The 17,272-nt window shown below is 42.0% G+C and overlaps 1 protein-coding gene across 2 annotated transcripts in view; it reads right to left on the bottom strand.

Annotated features, from left to right (window-relative positions):
* Positions 1–2,980: 2,980 nt before the first annotated feature.
* The window catches only part of acss2 (acyl-CoA synthetase short chain family member 2), a 100,881-nt gene continuing 86,589 nt past the window's right edge, over positions 2,981–17,272 (bottom strand). For both annotated transcript variants that reach the window (XM_072514997.1, XM_072515000.1), the window contains 7 exons: positions 16,410–16,466; positions 15,628–15,708; positions 12,902–13,010; positions 11,040–11,108; positions 9,354–9,530; positions 4,122–4,196; positions 2,981–4,036 (listed from right to left, as the gene is read on the bottom strand). In XM_072514997.1, coding sequence (XP_072371098.1) covers positions 3,912–4,036; positions 4,122–4,196; positions 9,354–9,530; positions 11,040–11,108; positions 12,902–13,010; positions 15,628–15,708; positions 16,410–16,466 — 693 coding nt within the window. In that variant the 3' untranslated portion in view covers positions 2,981–3,911. The remainder of the gene's footprint in view (positions 4,037–4,121; positions 4,197–9,353; positions 9,531–11,039; positions 11,109–12,901; positions 13,011–15,627; positions 15,709–16,409; positions 16,467–17,272) is intronic.

Here is a 17,272-nt window from a genome sequence, read left to right as displayed (position 1 = left end):
CTAATGTTATAAACAATGTTATTCAATAGTAATTTCTGTCTGAAGAGTCCAATAGTTATGTAGTAAATGCAAACTTCAACTGGAGTTGTTAACTATATTTATCTTGTACCTACCTCACACAACCTTTGAATTCCGAGACAGTAAGCCATGGTTTGAAATCTAGACATTTAATGCAAAATTTCTAACACGGATCTGGCAGAGAGTGTTTTTGTATAGTGATAAAATTAAATGAAGCATAGTGCTTGAAAGGAAATGCTCTTCATGCAGAAAAGATGCTGTCTAACAGAACTAAGTGGTTAGGAATGGCAATACTAGCATAGGGCAATGACTTTCTGATGTACAACCTGTTGTGTGGAGTACAACCAAGATCGATGCAAGAGTTGCTTCATATTCCACAATTCCTCCCTGCAAAAAGTATGCATAAAAGCATTGAAAAGCCTGGAAATGTTTCCTTCTGCTCTAACATTCAGCTGAACCCCTGTAGGTGAAATAGCTGTAGAATTGTGGTGTTGAACCTTATCCTTTGGAGATCTGGTTGCTTAGTTTGGAATGTAATGCTCTCGTGCAGCGGTTCTCATGCATGTGGTCTGCCGGCTGATCCAAAATATAAATCACTGATGTGTTTATTGCGCAAGCGATGTAATTTCTAAGCAAGATCTCAACATACAACTGTAAGATTGAATTTTCAACACGTGTGTGATCAAAAACAAAAAGGAACCAGCTAAATGTAGAGCCCGACATGAGAGACTGACGCTCTCCAACATGGAACCAGGCATCACCTCATTGGTGTTTCATTGAAAGCAACACCAAATGAAAGTGGGTGGGATAGGACTGGTAGGATTTTGTGACCCATATATGTAAAAGTTTGAGAACCATTGCTTTAATGTTTCAGTTCTCATAAAGTTCATAAATTAAAAGGGCACAACACAAATAATTGTATTTGTTATTTATTTCCCCAAAATAAATTATTAAAATGACTAAAACTGCCTTAATGTCAAACTGCAATGCATTAAAAAAATATATATATATTTATTAAAGTTTTTTAACACAATTTTTCTCCCTTATAAACAATACCCCCCCCCCCCCCCCCCCGTAACAAAAAAACCCGAGAAATCGCGCAGAGCAAGATATATACATGGCAAAATGATATATTTACACAGCTCTCACCCGTACGTGCCAGTTTCCCCAACCCTTCATGTTATCTCTTGCTCATCCACCCTCCCAGGCAGTCCCCCATTCCCCCGTCCCCCCAAGGTTGCTGCTGCTGCTGACCGACCTTCCTCTAACGCTCCGCGAGATAGTCTAGTAACGGTTGCCACCGCCTGTAGAACCCCTGCGCAGACCCTCTCAAGTCAAACTTAATCCTCTCCAACTTTATGAACCCAGCCATATAATTTATCCAGGCCTCCAGGCTGGGGGGCTTCGCCTCCTTCCACATTAGCAAGATCCTTCGCCGGGCTACTAGGGACGCAAAGGCCAGAATGCCGGCCTCTTTCGCCTCCTGCACTCCCGGTTCGTCCACTACTCCAAATATTGTTAGCCCCCAGCTTGGCTTGACCCGGACTTTCACCACCTGAGATATTGCTCCCGCCACTCCTCTCCAGAACCCCTCCAGTGCCGGGCATGACAAACTGCAATTCATTGACAATATTTCACTTAACATCGAGTTTTGCCAAGTCAACTTGAAATAATGAAAGGAACAAATTTATTTAAAATGTGATACAACTGATAGTACATTAACATTAGTTAAGCAATTGCAATTTATGGATTACATACTGGGATTCCGGAGTGAGGAAGTGACACCTTAGTTTGCTCAAGAAACATTTTCATAAAAACCAGATTTGCTACTCCCACAGCATTGCCCACAGTAAATCTGAACATACCCTCACCCTCACCTGTCTCTCATTGCCTTTCTCTTTACACTCGTGATTCCCTTTCTTTTTGGGGTGAATGTTAATAAGTTATGGTAAGAGCTGCAAGTCATATTTTTAGTTGTTTGGTGCTCGTCACAGTAAGGCTATGGACTACCTTTATGGATTACAAGACTCCAAAGAGATTTTCTGACTTCAGTTGGATGTGGCCAAAGTCACAAGCCAAATTGTGTGTGATTTCACCCACATTTGTCTCATTTTCCCATTCCCACCGTGTTTCAATCCCACTCTCCTTCAGCTCAATATTGGAAGTAGGTGTATGAATTGAGGCGTTTATGGAATTCATTTCTGGTCTGTTCCGATTAAGGGGCAATTTAGCATGGCCAATCCACCTACCCTGCACATCTTTGGGTTGTTGGGGCGAAACCCACGCAAACACGGGGAGAATGTGCAAACTCCGCACGGACAGTGACTCAGAGCTGGGATCAAACCTGGGCCGTCGGTGCAGTGAGGCAGCAATGCTAACCACTGTGCCACCGTGCTGCCCTGTCTGTTCCATTCTGAGTGAACAAGATTAGCTTGTCGATTGGTGGGTAAAATAAATTTTAAATTATTTTATTGCAGAATCAACATTAATGAAATCACCTTTTCCTGGCATTGATCCAATTAATAAAATTGAAATAAGACTTATGGGCAGCAGCACAGGATCCAATAGAAGCAGCAATACCATCAGGTATTGGGAGGATTGCATGCACATGCCCAGATGTCACAAAATTGCTGCACAGGAAGTGTGACAAACATAGGGGATGCACGAGATGCAAGAGCTTTAATATAGATAAAATAATTGTTCTGTTCCTCGGGGACCTTCAACAGTGGAAAGCTACTGCTTACTCTTATGATTACGGAGGTAATTGCATAAGACTTGTGGCATTGTGGAGTAGCTTTTGTGTTTATAGCCATTACAATGATGGACAAAATGGAGACTGGAGTCAAGATAATTAGTTCGAACTGGGATTAAAATTGTGAATGCTGTTACTGGGCATATGTGAGCATATGAATTTGGGAGTCAAACATTATTTAGGAAAATACTTCACTGCAAACGATTCATAAATAGTCTTGAAATTTATATGAAAAGCTTTAATTGGAGTATACATATCCCATCACATTTAACAGTTAATGCATTGCCAGTGTGCACAGTACAGCAGTTGCAAACATAAATAACTTCATTTTCATTCAATAAAAAATATGGCTTTGTACAACTCTAATTGCTTCACATAAACAAAGGTTGCTTGCCTGGTTTAAAATTCTCATCTGGTAAATAAACAGGATCTCCATTGTCACCTGAAGAAATGCTGGGACAAATCAAGGAATAAAAGGATAATGCATTTTTTATCCCCCCCACCCCCACGCAAAATGAAAATAAAATGTCCTCTAATTTCACTATAAAAACAGGAAGATATTTAAGATAGGGTACCCAGCGCTCCAGACAAAAAATGGACACTTGTAATTTGAAATGGTATGGGGCAGGGAAAGCAAATGCACACAATAACAGCCTCAAATTTTTCCGCTATCCATAATGGAAATATTTATCAATTAATTTTCATTTGCTTTTATACAACTGTGTTGTATACTTATTAAATATTATTTGTTCAAACTTGTGTTTAAAACAACCTAGGAATATCTGGTTGTTATATTCAGGCCAAAGCAAAGTATAAAAATACAGACAATACAACTAAATCAAAAACATTCAAAGCAGTGCTTTTTAAAAATGTTACAAAAACTTAATCAAACTTATTGCTAATGGATAGCTTATCCATATTATTTTCCCGTTAAAAGATACAAATTAAAAAAAAAAGATGAAGTAACAGACAATCACCCACAAGTCAATCATTTATCACCATAATCTATGCAATTAGTGCTTTTTCTGGTCCTTTAGACTCAGGCAACCCATAGATCTGGTTATGTTCTCGCCCAAGCATGCACATATACTTACAAATTACAAGTTTACATTGCAATTTAAATTGAGAAACAGAATCGGTTTTAAGCTGTTTTACACCTATTCTTGAAGAGTTCTTCTATAACTGTCCCATCTGCAAGAGTCGATGTATCTCCAAGATCGTTCTCATTTCGGGCAATCTTCCTCAGAATGCGTCTCATAATTTTACCTTTTAAGGCAGAAATCAAAAAGTCAATATAACAAGTTTAAATTTGTTCAATAGTGGATAGATATATTTGCATTATATACCATACCAGAACGGGTTTTGGGCAACCCAGGAGCATTCTGTACATAATCAGGAGTGGCAATGGGTCCTATTTTTTCTCGAACTGTAACATTTAAAGATAAAATTGTTAATGGAAATTGACTTATCAAATAAATCATATTGAAATAATATAACAAAGCCAGCAGATGGACAACTACATGATGGGTGCAGAGGTATTTCACCCTTTCATCATAAAACACTGCAGGATGTTCTGCCGTGTTAGGCAAGATGATGCTCTCGGAACATGTTCACTGAAGTGTATATCTGCATCTTCTGTCACAAACTAATTTCTAAGCGAGAACTTTAGTATGGAATGTGAACAGAGAAACTAATAGGACTGAAGTGGGGGGGGGAGGGGGGCATTGGCGTGCCTTTCACCATTGGCAAAGGCAGCATGTCATCTGCCAACATTTTGGAATGGAATTGGTGCGTGCTTAAGGATTTCAGTTTTCAACTTCCAGTTCTTGACATCAGAGTAATCATTTGCTACAGAGAGGTTATAAATAGCTAATGCAAATGTCCTCCTCTTCTCCACAGGTTTAAACAAATATATACAAAATATATCAGACTGCTAATTCTACACAGCAAAACACACAGATTTGGGGAAACTCATAGGTAGATGACACTTGGAATCATGAGTTACACGGATACAGTTAATAACTCAGTGTTTACTTTAAATATCATTGGAGGGCAAGATTTCTGTGCAGATTTACATATGCAGCTTCCCGCTTTCCTAAATTCAAGCATGATGCATGCAGGTTAAATAGACGTACCGCCCACACCATTCTCAGATGCCCTGATCCTGCACTACTTGGAGGATTGGAGTTACTATCAAGTTAAAAATGCAAGGTTCCAAGTTCCTGGATCATATGGGCACCACTCTGCAAACCAGCCTCTGACTGCCAACACACGTAACAAAGTTGGTGGGTTAGTCGCCCGATCATCGATCCATCATTCATTTAAATGTATTCCTCTGCTGCTATTTTATCTTTTCAGATTATCAACATTTTGACATGCACCAGAATGGTCCTGCAAAAAACATTTTCATGCAGATAGATTGTGATGTAATACGTTTAAGGTACTTTGGGTCCTTTCAATAAACCAGTTTGATTGGTTCAATAAACCAGGGTGATTGAATGAAAAGGTATCTTTGAACACACTGGCAACTAATTAATGAAAGATGATACTGTGGGTCTTATCTTCCACCAAATTCCTTGTTTGTACCTTCTCCAGCCACAACTGCAACTTCAGAGCAGGGGGAGGACTGCATTACCAGTGACTGGGCGCCATAGGGACTAGCACTGTTATCTCACAGGTTCGATTCTGACTTCTGTCTGGAGTTTGCATGTACTCCCCGTGTCTGCGTGGATTTCTTCCGGGTATCCTCCCACAGACCAAAGAAGTGCCGGTTAGGTGAATTGGCCATGCTAAATTGCCCAAATGTTATATGGGGTTAAGGGGTTAGGAGTGGGGGTTGAGCCTAGGTGGGGTGCTCTATCGGAACAAGGGCTGGTGCAGACCCGATAGGCCGAATGGCCTCCTTCTGCACTGTAGGGATTCTTTGACTCTAAAGGTGACTGTGTTGATAAACCTTTATGTGCCTGGATCCTTCCAGACTGGAGTTGGAGATAGCAACATTTCGTAGCCATCCACTTCTGCATAAGGGAGGTCACAGAGCCTCACTATTCAATGAGAGTTAACTACATACCATTTCCTCTATCCAGAGATAAGCAGCCAAATTGAGCATGTGGCTTTGCTAGGATTTCAAGCTTCCTCATGGTGACAGTCACCATTGGCTGCATGTATAATATTTTGCAGACGCCAGATATCAACTCTGCAGTACTGGATCCAAAAGGGATTCCCTTAATATTCAGCTAGTGTGTGACCATAGGCAGTGAACCGTGATGTTCAATATATTGTGGCTGCAGTCAGGATGTCTCTTTTCTGTGGCAGTCCACTCCAATTGAGCCATCGTAGCAAACCAAAGGGTGGCTCCGAGGTGACAAGGGGTATCTGCTGACAAAATGTGACAGAGCAGACCATCAGCATGCTGAAACAATGCTTTAGTTGTTTGAGCCGCTTTGGAGGAGCCCTGCAATACTCAGCAGAGTGGGTGTCCCGAATTATGGTCGTCTGCTGCATGCTACACAACCTCAATCATGAGGTGACAGCTCCTGCCACCAGCTGTAGAGCGAATAGCTAAGGAGCAGGAGGAGGAAGAGAAACAAGAGGAAGGAGCCAAACTTGACAATCTGTTTCTACCTGGGCTGTCTGAAGAACTTATCCAAATGTTATGTTGCTAATTGAAATGCCAATTCCCCATTCACCCACACACCCCATACCTTGACTTCCTTCTGTCACTGATTATTTCAGCACCACTGGACCACAATACAGCAATACAAAATCACCACCAAAAATTCCAAACCAAATTTAAGTGAAATCTTATTACCATTGCATATAAAAACCAACTAAACACCCTTGTACATTCAATTATTACTATTATTATTAATTACCGCCCGAGTTCGATATGCCTAACCCAATGGTTTCAGCATGGTTGTTGGAAGGCTGCCGTCTTCCAGTGGAGGAGACTTCAGATAGCCCTGGAGGTCAATCTCAAGCAGCTCTGGCTGTGGGTTGAACCGTCTGAGCATGGGTAGCAGTAGTCTGGGCTCATCTGCTGGAAGGCACCAGGGAGAGCACCAGTGGAGCGGAAGGGATGAGAGGACTAATGCTGTTTCCTGAGAGAGGACAGCAAGGTTTTCTCCATGAAATTGCTGCCACTCTTCTGCAGCCACACCTCAGCAATCCTCAAACTGTTGGAATTGGCAGATTGCTGGACTGCTGTACACAATTGCCAGCCTGGATGACAGCAACCAGAGCTTCCAGGGAGGGGGGGGTTGCTGCTGCTCGTGCAGCAATGGTAGCCTGAGACATTGACTGGCAGATGTTGCATCATCGTTGGGTTCACAAGTGTGGAATGGAGTTGACCACCATTTCTGTGTCAATGGCCCAAATCTTCCAGTCTCCACATTGTCAGAGACCAGATGTACCCCATAAGATACACTTCCCTGCAAAATTTGAACTTCCGGCAGGCAATTCCCCCTTCCTAGGATGCTCTTTAAAAAAAAGTCTCTGACTCTCGGACGGTTCAACTTATCTGGATAGTTACCCAGGAAATGTTAGAAAAATCCTAGTCTAAGTCCTGGGTAACTATACAATTGTCCCGTTCTCTCTCCCCCCCCCCCCACACAACTCCAACCTGGAGCTCACAACTATCCCCCTGACCCAACTTCAATCCATTCACCCCTACTCTGGCATTCAAACTTGACATTTTTTTTGACCTGGCTAATGCCATTAAACATGGGTGTGGCCCCTGCATTGATTCCTTTCGCTGATCTCTGAAAGGATCCTGTGTTGAGGTCTTCTGCATCGTGGATCGAAGTGGGAGACTTTTCAACGTATCCAGATAAGTGGGCGATTTCTATCTGATCAATGCCGGGCACAAAAGGTTCCAACTCTTTGTCTGGGCCATAAGCATTCTTCTGTGGGCAAGACCATTACCTTATTTTTTATTCATTCACAGGATGTAGGCATTGCTGGCTAGGCCAGCATTTGTTGCCCATCCCGAATTGCCCTCAAGGTGGTGGTGAGCTGCCTTCTTGAACCACTGGTCCATGAGGTACATTTCCCCCACAGGAGACGGATATGTCAGTGAGTGTCATGCAATCTGGTTGTTATAACTGCCATAGCTGACTAGCCAACAGTATGTGCAGGCAACAAGAGACTGTGAAGCTGCAGCAGTGCTAAGTGTGAGAGGGCTGGGTGAAGCTACGAATGTGAGGTACAAGTCCTGATTGGTAAAGATGTGGTGCATTGAGCAGTGTCAGAAGCTGGTGGTGTAGTTGCTTGGATATTGTCATGTGAGAGTATCTTTAAGAAATGGGTGTTTATCAGTGATGTCAGAGTGTGGGTGGAGCTGGGATGTCTGTTGGCTTTTTACTTTCGTTTTAGGCTGTTTGCGGCAGGGTGGGTTTTAGTTTAGTTTTCAGAGCTGGATAGCCGCAGTCACAGCCAGAAGGTCTATTAGAGTCTCTCTGTAATCTAAAGACTGTAAATTGATCCTGGTGATTTAAAACTAATAACAGTAGTGACTTTAACCTGATGTGCTTCTGTTTAAAGATTTTTTAAATTTAAAGTCTTCTGGATGTTAAAAGGACAGCTTACGGATTACTTAGTGTTGTATTCTTTAGGGGTTGTATTTGAATTAATGATTGCTAAGATGTTCACTGTATGTTTTAAAAGGTAAACTGGAGTTCATAGAATAAACATTGTTTTGCTTAAAAAATACTTTTCCATTTCTGCTGTACCACACCTGTAGAGTGGGTATGTGCTCCCCATATCACAATCTATTAAAAGTTGTGAGTCAGGTGAACTCCATGCTACACTTTGGGGTTCTCTAAACCCTGGCCCATAACAATATGGCATTCGAAGGTGCATTCGCTGATCTTGGCCACTCATGTAAGGTCACTGAACTTTCTTGCAGCATTAAAACCAGGTCCTCAGAACATTAACTGCCACAGTTATTTGGTCCCTCTGCTTTCTGAGAGTTTGGACGTCCTCCGGCAACTTGTAAATGGAGTACATATCTCTGCCTCCTTGACCAAGGCCTCTCAAGCATCATTGGAAACTGCACTTATTCATGTTGTGCCATGATTGAGTGATACCCAGGTCAATGTAGGCTGCAGAATAACATCCAGCTGCTGATGGCAGCCACAATACTTCTCCCACTCAAAGAGATTCTGGCTAACTTTAAACAGGGCAGGTTAACTCTAACTGATGTTAGCCACCCATCAGCCAATGATCAGCACACAGTTAGTGATGACTGCACGTAGAAATCATTCAAATGAACAAGCGTCATGAAGTTGTCATGCTGCCTGCATTACACTGAACGGGTACTGGTTAATTGAGCGTCTCGATCCCTATGTCTGTTTTTGAGACTAACCAATTTAGATCCATAGACGTTAAAGAATTTCTTTGGGGTGGTGAGGGGTGAAAGAAATGAGAGAACACTGCTTTTTTTCTAAAACCTGTAACTAAATACATCAGGAAGCAATAAATCATCTTTGATAACATTTTTTAAAAAATCTATTCTAGATACTTCACCATCATTTTTAAAAATTAACCATGGAGTCCAAATCTGCAGCACTCTAGAAACGATTACCTTTATCTTTTAGTTCAGTGACCAGCGTTTCGGTAAATTCATGTCCATCCTTCAGAGTGACAAAGCAGTAGAGACATTCTCCTTTTATGGGGTGGGGGTGACTAACAGTAGCAGCTTCAGCTATAGAAGTGTGCTCTATTAATGCAGATTCCACTTCAGCTGTACTCAAAAGATGCCCTGTAAACAAATAATATTTTCTTCCCTAAGATAGTGTTACAATCCAACAAATTAATAATTCATATTTTGTGCACACATTTGAACATCCACAAAACATATTCCCAAAAGCATAAATCTATGATGGATAATTTATATGCTGAATACATGCAATAACAAATGTGGTTGTCTTATATGCCTGGTTGACTTGTACACCGCTATCTACAGTAAGCGGACAGAAGGAAATGGAATTCTTAAAATGTGCACAGGATTCTTTCCTCAAGCACTACATTAGTAAACCTACGAGAACCTAAGCAGTGTTAGATTTGGTTCTGAATGATGAAATAGGTCAGGTAAGTAGAGTTTCCGCTAAACCTCTGGCAAAGTTACTGCAATGGAACAAGAGGAACTCACTGGCTCCGTTCCATCATTTCTATATCATAGCCTAACGTTACTGTCGCTTTTCTACTTCACTGATGCAATCAACGAAAATTTCTGAGGAGGATTCTCCTGACATACCATCATGAGTTGGGTGAAAACTGGCAAAAAAAAACCCAATGTGACCAGAACAGGATTTACACTGAAGTTATGACAGTCAATTGGGAGAAATCCTGAGGAAATTGGCATTCGTTCATGGGGTGTGAGCATTGCTGGCAACGCCAGTATTTATTATACATTCCTAATTTCCCTCGAGAAGCATAGACACAATGGGCTGAATGTGCTGAAATTTCAATCCTTGTTTCTGAAGTGAAAGTCACAGATGACCATAGGCTGCGTTCCCCTTTGAGGGGGAGAGCTGACTGGTAGTGATTTAGCCCAAGGATCACCACATCTCCGGTGAGGGGCAAGGTTAAGGATATGTTATTTATAACTTTTTGATGAAAGCTGGAGCAAATTTCTTGGAACAAGGAATTTTCACATTAAATAGGTACAATAAAAATAACATTTTCAAATTGTGATTTAAAAAAAAAAAGAAATGCAGAAAAAATACTTGTATTACAAGCGGTCCATGGAATTTTTATAACGTGGGAGGCATCTGAAGCAAAAAGGTTCAGAAACCCTGCCCTAGAGCAATTGTTTCACTCAACTTCACTTGAAGGCGGCATTCGGCCCATCGAGTCTGCACCAGCCCTTGGAAAGAGCACCCCACTTAAGCCCACGCCTCCACCCTATCTCCGTAACCCAGAAACCCCACCTCAAGGTCAACTTATCACGGCCAATCAACCTAATCTGCACACCTTGGGCCTACACATCATCAGAGGAAACCCACGCAGACACGGGGAGGAAGCGCAAATTCCACACAGACATTAACCGAGGCCGGAATTGAACCCGGGACCCTGGAGCTGTGAGGCAACAGTGCTAACCACTGTGCCACCGTGCCGTAAGAGTTGGTGCAGTCCTTTACATTTGATTTACATTCCAGATTTAGAATACATGGGAAGTGGTTATGTCTTTGCATCCATTCTAACCTTGTTTGACTGCATCCAAGTATTTGTGATTCATAACACAAACAATATGTTCTAGAAATCTTACCAGACACATTCAGCATGTCATCAATCCTTCCAGTGATCCAATAATAACCATCTTTATCTCTTTTGCAACCTGTCAACCAAAATTCAGCTTTAAACTCAAGGTCCATTTAAATTCAATTTATAAATGTTCAGTAAAAGTATGATGCAGACAGCATCAAAATACTGCTTACTAATCTGACTTTAAAAAAACCAAATCATGCCTTAGTAAAGTGTACAAACTTTCAGGAACTGTTTGATTCACAATCAAAGGAAGAAAGAACTTGCCTCTGTGTAGCACTTTCATGACCCTCGATGTGCCAAAGTGTTTCACAGATCAAGTACTTTTGAAACATGGGAGCCAATTTTAACAGATAGATCTCGTAAAAAGCAATGAGTCAAATAACTAGATACTTGTTTCCTTAGATACGGAGATTGAAAGTTTATTATTGGATGTGCGCCAGGAGAAGTCCGCCAGGAGAAGTCCCCTAGTGTTTTCTTCAAATTATGCCTTGGATACCTTTAGATCCACCTGAGGTTAGGTGAGTGTCTCAGTTAAGTCTCACCTAAAAGACAATACCTCATATTAGAGCGTTCCCTCAGTACCCAACTGAAGTGTCAGCCTTGATTATGTGCAGTAGTGAGGCTTGAACCACCGACCTTCTAACTTAGAAGCAGGAGTATCATCACTCAAATAATACTGACCCTTTGGGCAAAATGACAAAACCACTTTAAGAAGCCCCTCCAGTGAATTTATTTAATCTATAAACCTAGTTATTGCTGTTAAGAATATGTGAAAATTGTTTTCTATTAAAGCAAAATTTACGGCAATTATATTTAAAGGCAAAAAGTGCATTCTAAACCTAATGTGATTCCTAGGTGTCTGACAATGCGCATTAGGGATCTTCACATAATTAGCCTTCCAAATTACAATTACTGGCACTCACTTAGTCCCCATCTGTGCAAGCAAATCAGCAACCTACGAGGGTCTGATACAACTCTCAACAGTCTTTAGGGAACACTAGTGTTTCAGTAATGGTATGAAAACCATGGTGTGTAAACATTTGAATTGATAACAACGAGTACCATTATTCAGAATTTGCTTTGTAGCACAGTTGATAAATTACACATTTACAAAGATGCAGGGCGCAATCGTTAACCCCCACTTGTCGCCTGCGGGATCAGCGCGCGGGCAGAAAATCCTGCAAGAATCGGGTTACGCCGTTCTCGACGGAGAGACCGCATTCCCTGATTTTTCCTGCCCCCTCAGCAGTGACGTCATGAGATTCACACCCACAAAGGGCGTGAACTGCATTTTAACAAATTTGAATTGACTCATTATTAGCGGCTCCCATGCCAAATGATTCGCCACTCACTAAATATTCATTCCTCGATGATGTTTACAACAGGTTTGGTCAGGCGTGAAGCAGTCAAGGGGGTCCTTTGGGGACTCAGAGGTAACTAAAGACCTCAAAGGGGGAGGCGGCACATCCTAGTGTCAGCCCCATACCGGATTTGGGTGGGGGGGGGGGGGGGGGGGGGGGGGAGAGATATGCCGGTGAGGGGATAGAGAAAGAGGCAGAAGCTCCTGATGCCTGTGATGGGGGCTGAGGGCTGCTGCTCTGGTCAGCCATCTTTAAAAAGGGTGTCTGATCTCTTTGATGTGGCCCCACCCTGCCAGTGATGGTGTAAGAGGCCATGTTATGATAGGCCACCATGCAGTGGGACCTGAACCCAGACTTTCTGGCTCAGAAGCAGGAAGGCTGCTCACTGCGCCACAAGACATCTGCACTATATGGAATTGTGGACTCAGAAATAACTTACATGTCTCTAAAAACGGCATTTTAAAAATATGCACTCTTTACAAGTCTGGTTTAACCAGCTCACCATCTCCTGTGACAAAATATCCAGGAAACTTCTTAAAATAGGTGGTTTCAAACCGTTGATGGTTGCCATAAATTGTACGCATTATGGATGGCCAAGGCTTCTTGAATACCTATATGTAAAGAGGATTAAAGAATGAGTAGTTGAAATGGAAGTCATATTGTCCACTAATAATGCCCTAGATCATAAAAATTACAGTGCAGGAGGCCATTCGGCCCATCAAGTCTGCACCAGCCCACACCTCCACCCTACCTAAGCCCACACCTCCACTCTATCCCAGTACCCCATCTAACCTTTTTGGACACTAAGGGCAATTTATCATTGGCCAATTCACCTAACCCGCACATCTTTGGATTGTGGGAGGAAACCGGAGCACCCGGAGGAAACCCACGCAGACACAGGGAGGACGTGCAGACTCCGCACAGACAGTGACCCAAGCCGGAATCGAACCTGGGACCCTGGAGCTGTGAAGCAATTGTGCTATCCACAATGCTACCGTGCTGCCCTTGAGAACAAATAAATCTACACTATATCATTTTACCGTAATCCATGTACCTATCCAATAGCTGCTTGAAGGTCCCTAATGTTTCCGACTCAACTACTTCCACAGGCAGTGCATTCCATGCCCCCACTACTCTCTGGGTAAAGAACCTACCTCTGATATCCCTCCTAAATCTTCCACCTTTCACCTTAAATTTATGTCCCCTTGTAATGGTTTGTTCCACCCGGGGAAAAAGTCTCTGACTGTCTACTCTATCTATTCCCCTGATCATCTTATAAACCTCTATCAAGTCGCCCCTCATCCTTCTCCGTTCTAATGAGAAAAGGCCTAGCACCCTCAACCTTTCCTCGTAAGACCTACTCTCCATTCCAGGCAACATCCTGGTAAATCTTCTTTGCACCTTTTCCAAAGCTTCCACATCCTTCCTAAAATGAGGCGACCAGAACTGTACACAGTACTCCAAATGTGGCCTTACCAAAGTTTTGTACAGCTGCATCATCACCTCACGGCTCTTAAATTCAATCCCTCTGTTAATGAACGCGAGCACACCATAGGCCTTCTTCACAGCTCTATCCACTTGAGTGGCAACTTTCAAAGATGTATGAACATAGACCCCAAGATCTCTCTGCTCCTCCACATTGCCAAGAACTCTACCGTTAACCCTGTATTCCGCATTCATATTTGTCCTTCCAAAATGGACAACCTCACACTTTTCAGGGTTAAACTCCATCTGCCACTTCTCAGCCCAGCTCTGCATCCTATCTATGTCTCTTTGCAGCCGACAACAGCCCTCCTTACTATCCACAACTCCACCAATCTTCGTATCGTCTGCAAATTTACTGACCCACCCTTCAACTCCCTCATCCAAGTCATTAATGAAAATCACAAACAGCAGAGGACCCAGAACTGATCCCTGCGGTACGCCACTGGTAACTGGGATCCAGGCTGAATATTTGCCATCCACCACCACTCTCTGACTTCTATCGGTTAGCCAGTTTGTTAACCAACTGGCCAAATTTCCCACTATCCCATGCCTCCTTACTTTCTGCATAAGCCTACCATGGGGAACTTTATCAAATGCCTTACTAAAATCCATGTACACTACATCCACTGCTTTACCTTCATCCACATGCTTGGTCACCTCCTCAAAGAATTCAATAAGATTTGTAAGGCAAGACCTACCCCTCATAAATCCGTGCTGACTATCCCTAATCAAGCAGTGTCTTTCCAGATGCTCAGAAATCCTATCCTTCAGTACCCTTTCCATTACTTTGCCTACCACCGAAGTAAGACTAACTGGCCTGTAATTCCCAGGGTTATCCCTAGTCCCTTTTTTGAACAGGGGCACGACATTCGCCACTCTCCAATCCCCTGGTACCACCCCTGTTGACAGTGAGGACGAAAAGATCATTGCCAACGGCTCTGCAATTTCATCTCTTGCTTCCCATAGAATCCTTGGATATATCCCGTCAGGCCCGGGGGACTTGTCTATCCTCAAGTTTTTCAAAATGCCCAACACATTACGTGATCCAAACAGTTTTTCTAAAATCAGTTCTAGTTTTGACCAACTGAAACAGAATTTGAGGTCTCACTGCCATTTATGTAATTTGTTCTGCATGTTTTATACCAATTCTGAAGTGCTGAATTTAATTTGTGGAATAAAATTGCATTGGTTCTATAAAGTTGCAAACCAGCAATGCACGTAGGCAAGTGCAGCATTATGATACACGTCTCAGATTGGTACCCACAGAATGCAACATGTCGCTGACAGATCTGGATTATACTGCTGGCTATGCTGCCTGTTCTACCCAGCAACAAAGAGCCTCAGCACATGACTGCCAGACTTCTGCTGACAAGCTAATCTTTAATATTAGGTAAAAGAGGGCAGGTGCAAGTCGTCTGACCTAATAGAATTTTTTGTAATTAAATTGTTATAAGACAGTGATCACCTCCCATTGAGAGATAACCTATAGCTAGTGTGAACACCAGGTGACGTGACATTGAGAACACTTTGCTTGGCTTCTGTATACTTGGGAGTTAAATTGCTAAACTGACTTCCAGCTTATTAAGCACCTATGTGCATCGATTTGATAGTACAACAGGTTATATGTAGGCAAGCCATCACTCCATAATTAGAAGCATTTTGTGTTTATAAGTAACTTCAAAAATCCGCTGCAATATATATTTTTTTAAGTATCAAAAAAAGACAACAATCGACGTTTCATACCAAGTAACCTTCAGCCATTCCTTCCAGTTCTTCTCCAGTTTCATTGAGAATGGCAGGAGTAACACCAAAAAAGGGAAAAGTCTGAAAATTAATGAATATCTGTATTATTAGAGCTTACGCTTAATTTATAAGATCTAAATAGTAATGATTAAAATAGAGTTGGACTAGGGCCGAATGTCAGCTGGGACAATGGTAGGATCATTAAAACATCTTAACATCCCCAAACGGAGAAGGAAAATGGACTATGCCCGCTGGAATTCCGCATATTGACAAACCAGGATCGCATTGAATGGCCTGCCAGGATTTCTTCAAGCTCACGTAAAAAGTAACTTGAATAGAATACTGGCAGGCATAAAAGTCCTTTGTCATCAGATTGTATGTAAGACATCAATGGTCTGAATTTTCAGGATGGCGAACGCCCGCCATCCTGAGTGTTGGTGCATCACCCATCCCGACTGACCCGCAACACGCCCCCTGCCATTTTACACTCGATTGACTGTTGTCTGGCAGTTGGGACCTCCGTCCGCCCTTTGCCGACAGCACACCAGCCCCTCCGGGCACAGCACTGCAGTGGCCAAAAGAGGGACTGCAGCCAGATTTGACAATGAGTTATCCAGACTCGAAACGTTAGCTCCATTATCCCATCAGAGATGCTGTCAGACCTGTTGAGATTGTCCAGCATTTCTGCTTTTGATACAATTATAAAGGTTGTTATATTTATGTACAATCAATTTGCATTCTTCAAATTTTAAGTCTAGGCTGATTAACAATGTTTTACTTACAGCGGAGCCTGGCTTCAGTGGGATGGCAGCTGGAAGAGGAGTCATCATGTGACCACCCTGAATATAACAAAGAATCTGTGTTACAGGCAAATGGATGACGAACAAGATTAAAATGAACATTAAAAATAAATAAATACTTTGGAAGGTGCAACATGCCATACTGACAATGGAAAACTGTATAAATTACCAGCTTAACTGGTTTAGTGCAATTTCCCTTCAATCCGAGATTTCAAATCAGAAGAACTGCACAGTGCAATCCAAATAATTGAAATGCCAGTTTTTCCATATTGGCATAAATCCACAGCTATAAATTATGAACAAATTAACTGGGATCATAACACAAGTTTATGTTAGAACTGGGCAGGAAGATCCCAGAACGGAACCCTGACTCAAAAGAAAACTTTTACTTTTTGTTTAATAAAACATGGAAGAACAGAGTCACAGGACCGCTAATTAGTTTCAACAACAAGGGTAAAACATTTATTAAACATGAAAAATTGGATTATTATAGAATTCTCCTTTACTCCCCCCTTAGCTTAAGGTTAACACAGATTACAAAGTACATCTTAGGCTACAATGATTCCATCCCTTATAAGCACACAGATTGGCCGTGGTCAAATACACGCACTCTGCTCTGGACCCAAGTTAGTGACTGAATCCCCCCAGATGATTGTCACATTAGAGTTTCCAAACTCCACTCCCAAAAACACGCTTTAAAATAGTCTCTCATAATTATGCTTACCCTTAGCAGTTTGCATTTCAAACTCCAGTCCAAATTTTACAATGACCTTTAAACAGACCTTTTGCTTTAATTTGGCCAGAGAATCCAGTCCAGAATTTACACCAAATCCTTTAGGATTTCT

Source organism: Scyliorhinus torazame, chromosome 8 (assembly GCF_047496885.1).
Source record: "Scyliorhinus torazame isolate Kashiwa2021f chromosome 8, sScyTor2.1, whole genome shotgun sequence".
NCBI classification, from domain to species: Eukaryota; Metazoa; Chordata; class Chondrichthyes; order Carcharhiniformes; family Scyliorhinidae; genus Scyliorhinus; species Scyliorhinus torazame.
The sequence above is the reverse complement of the archived record's forward strand: the minus strand, read 5'-3'. Positions and strand labels throughout refer to the sequence as shown.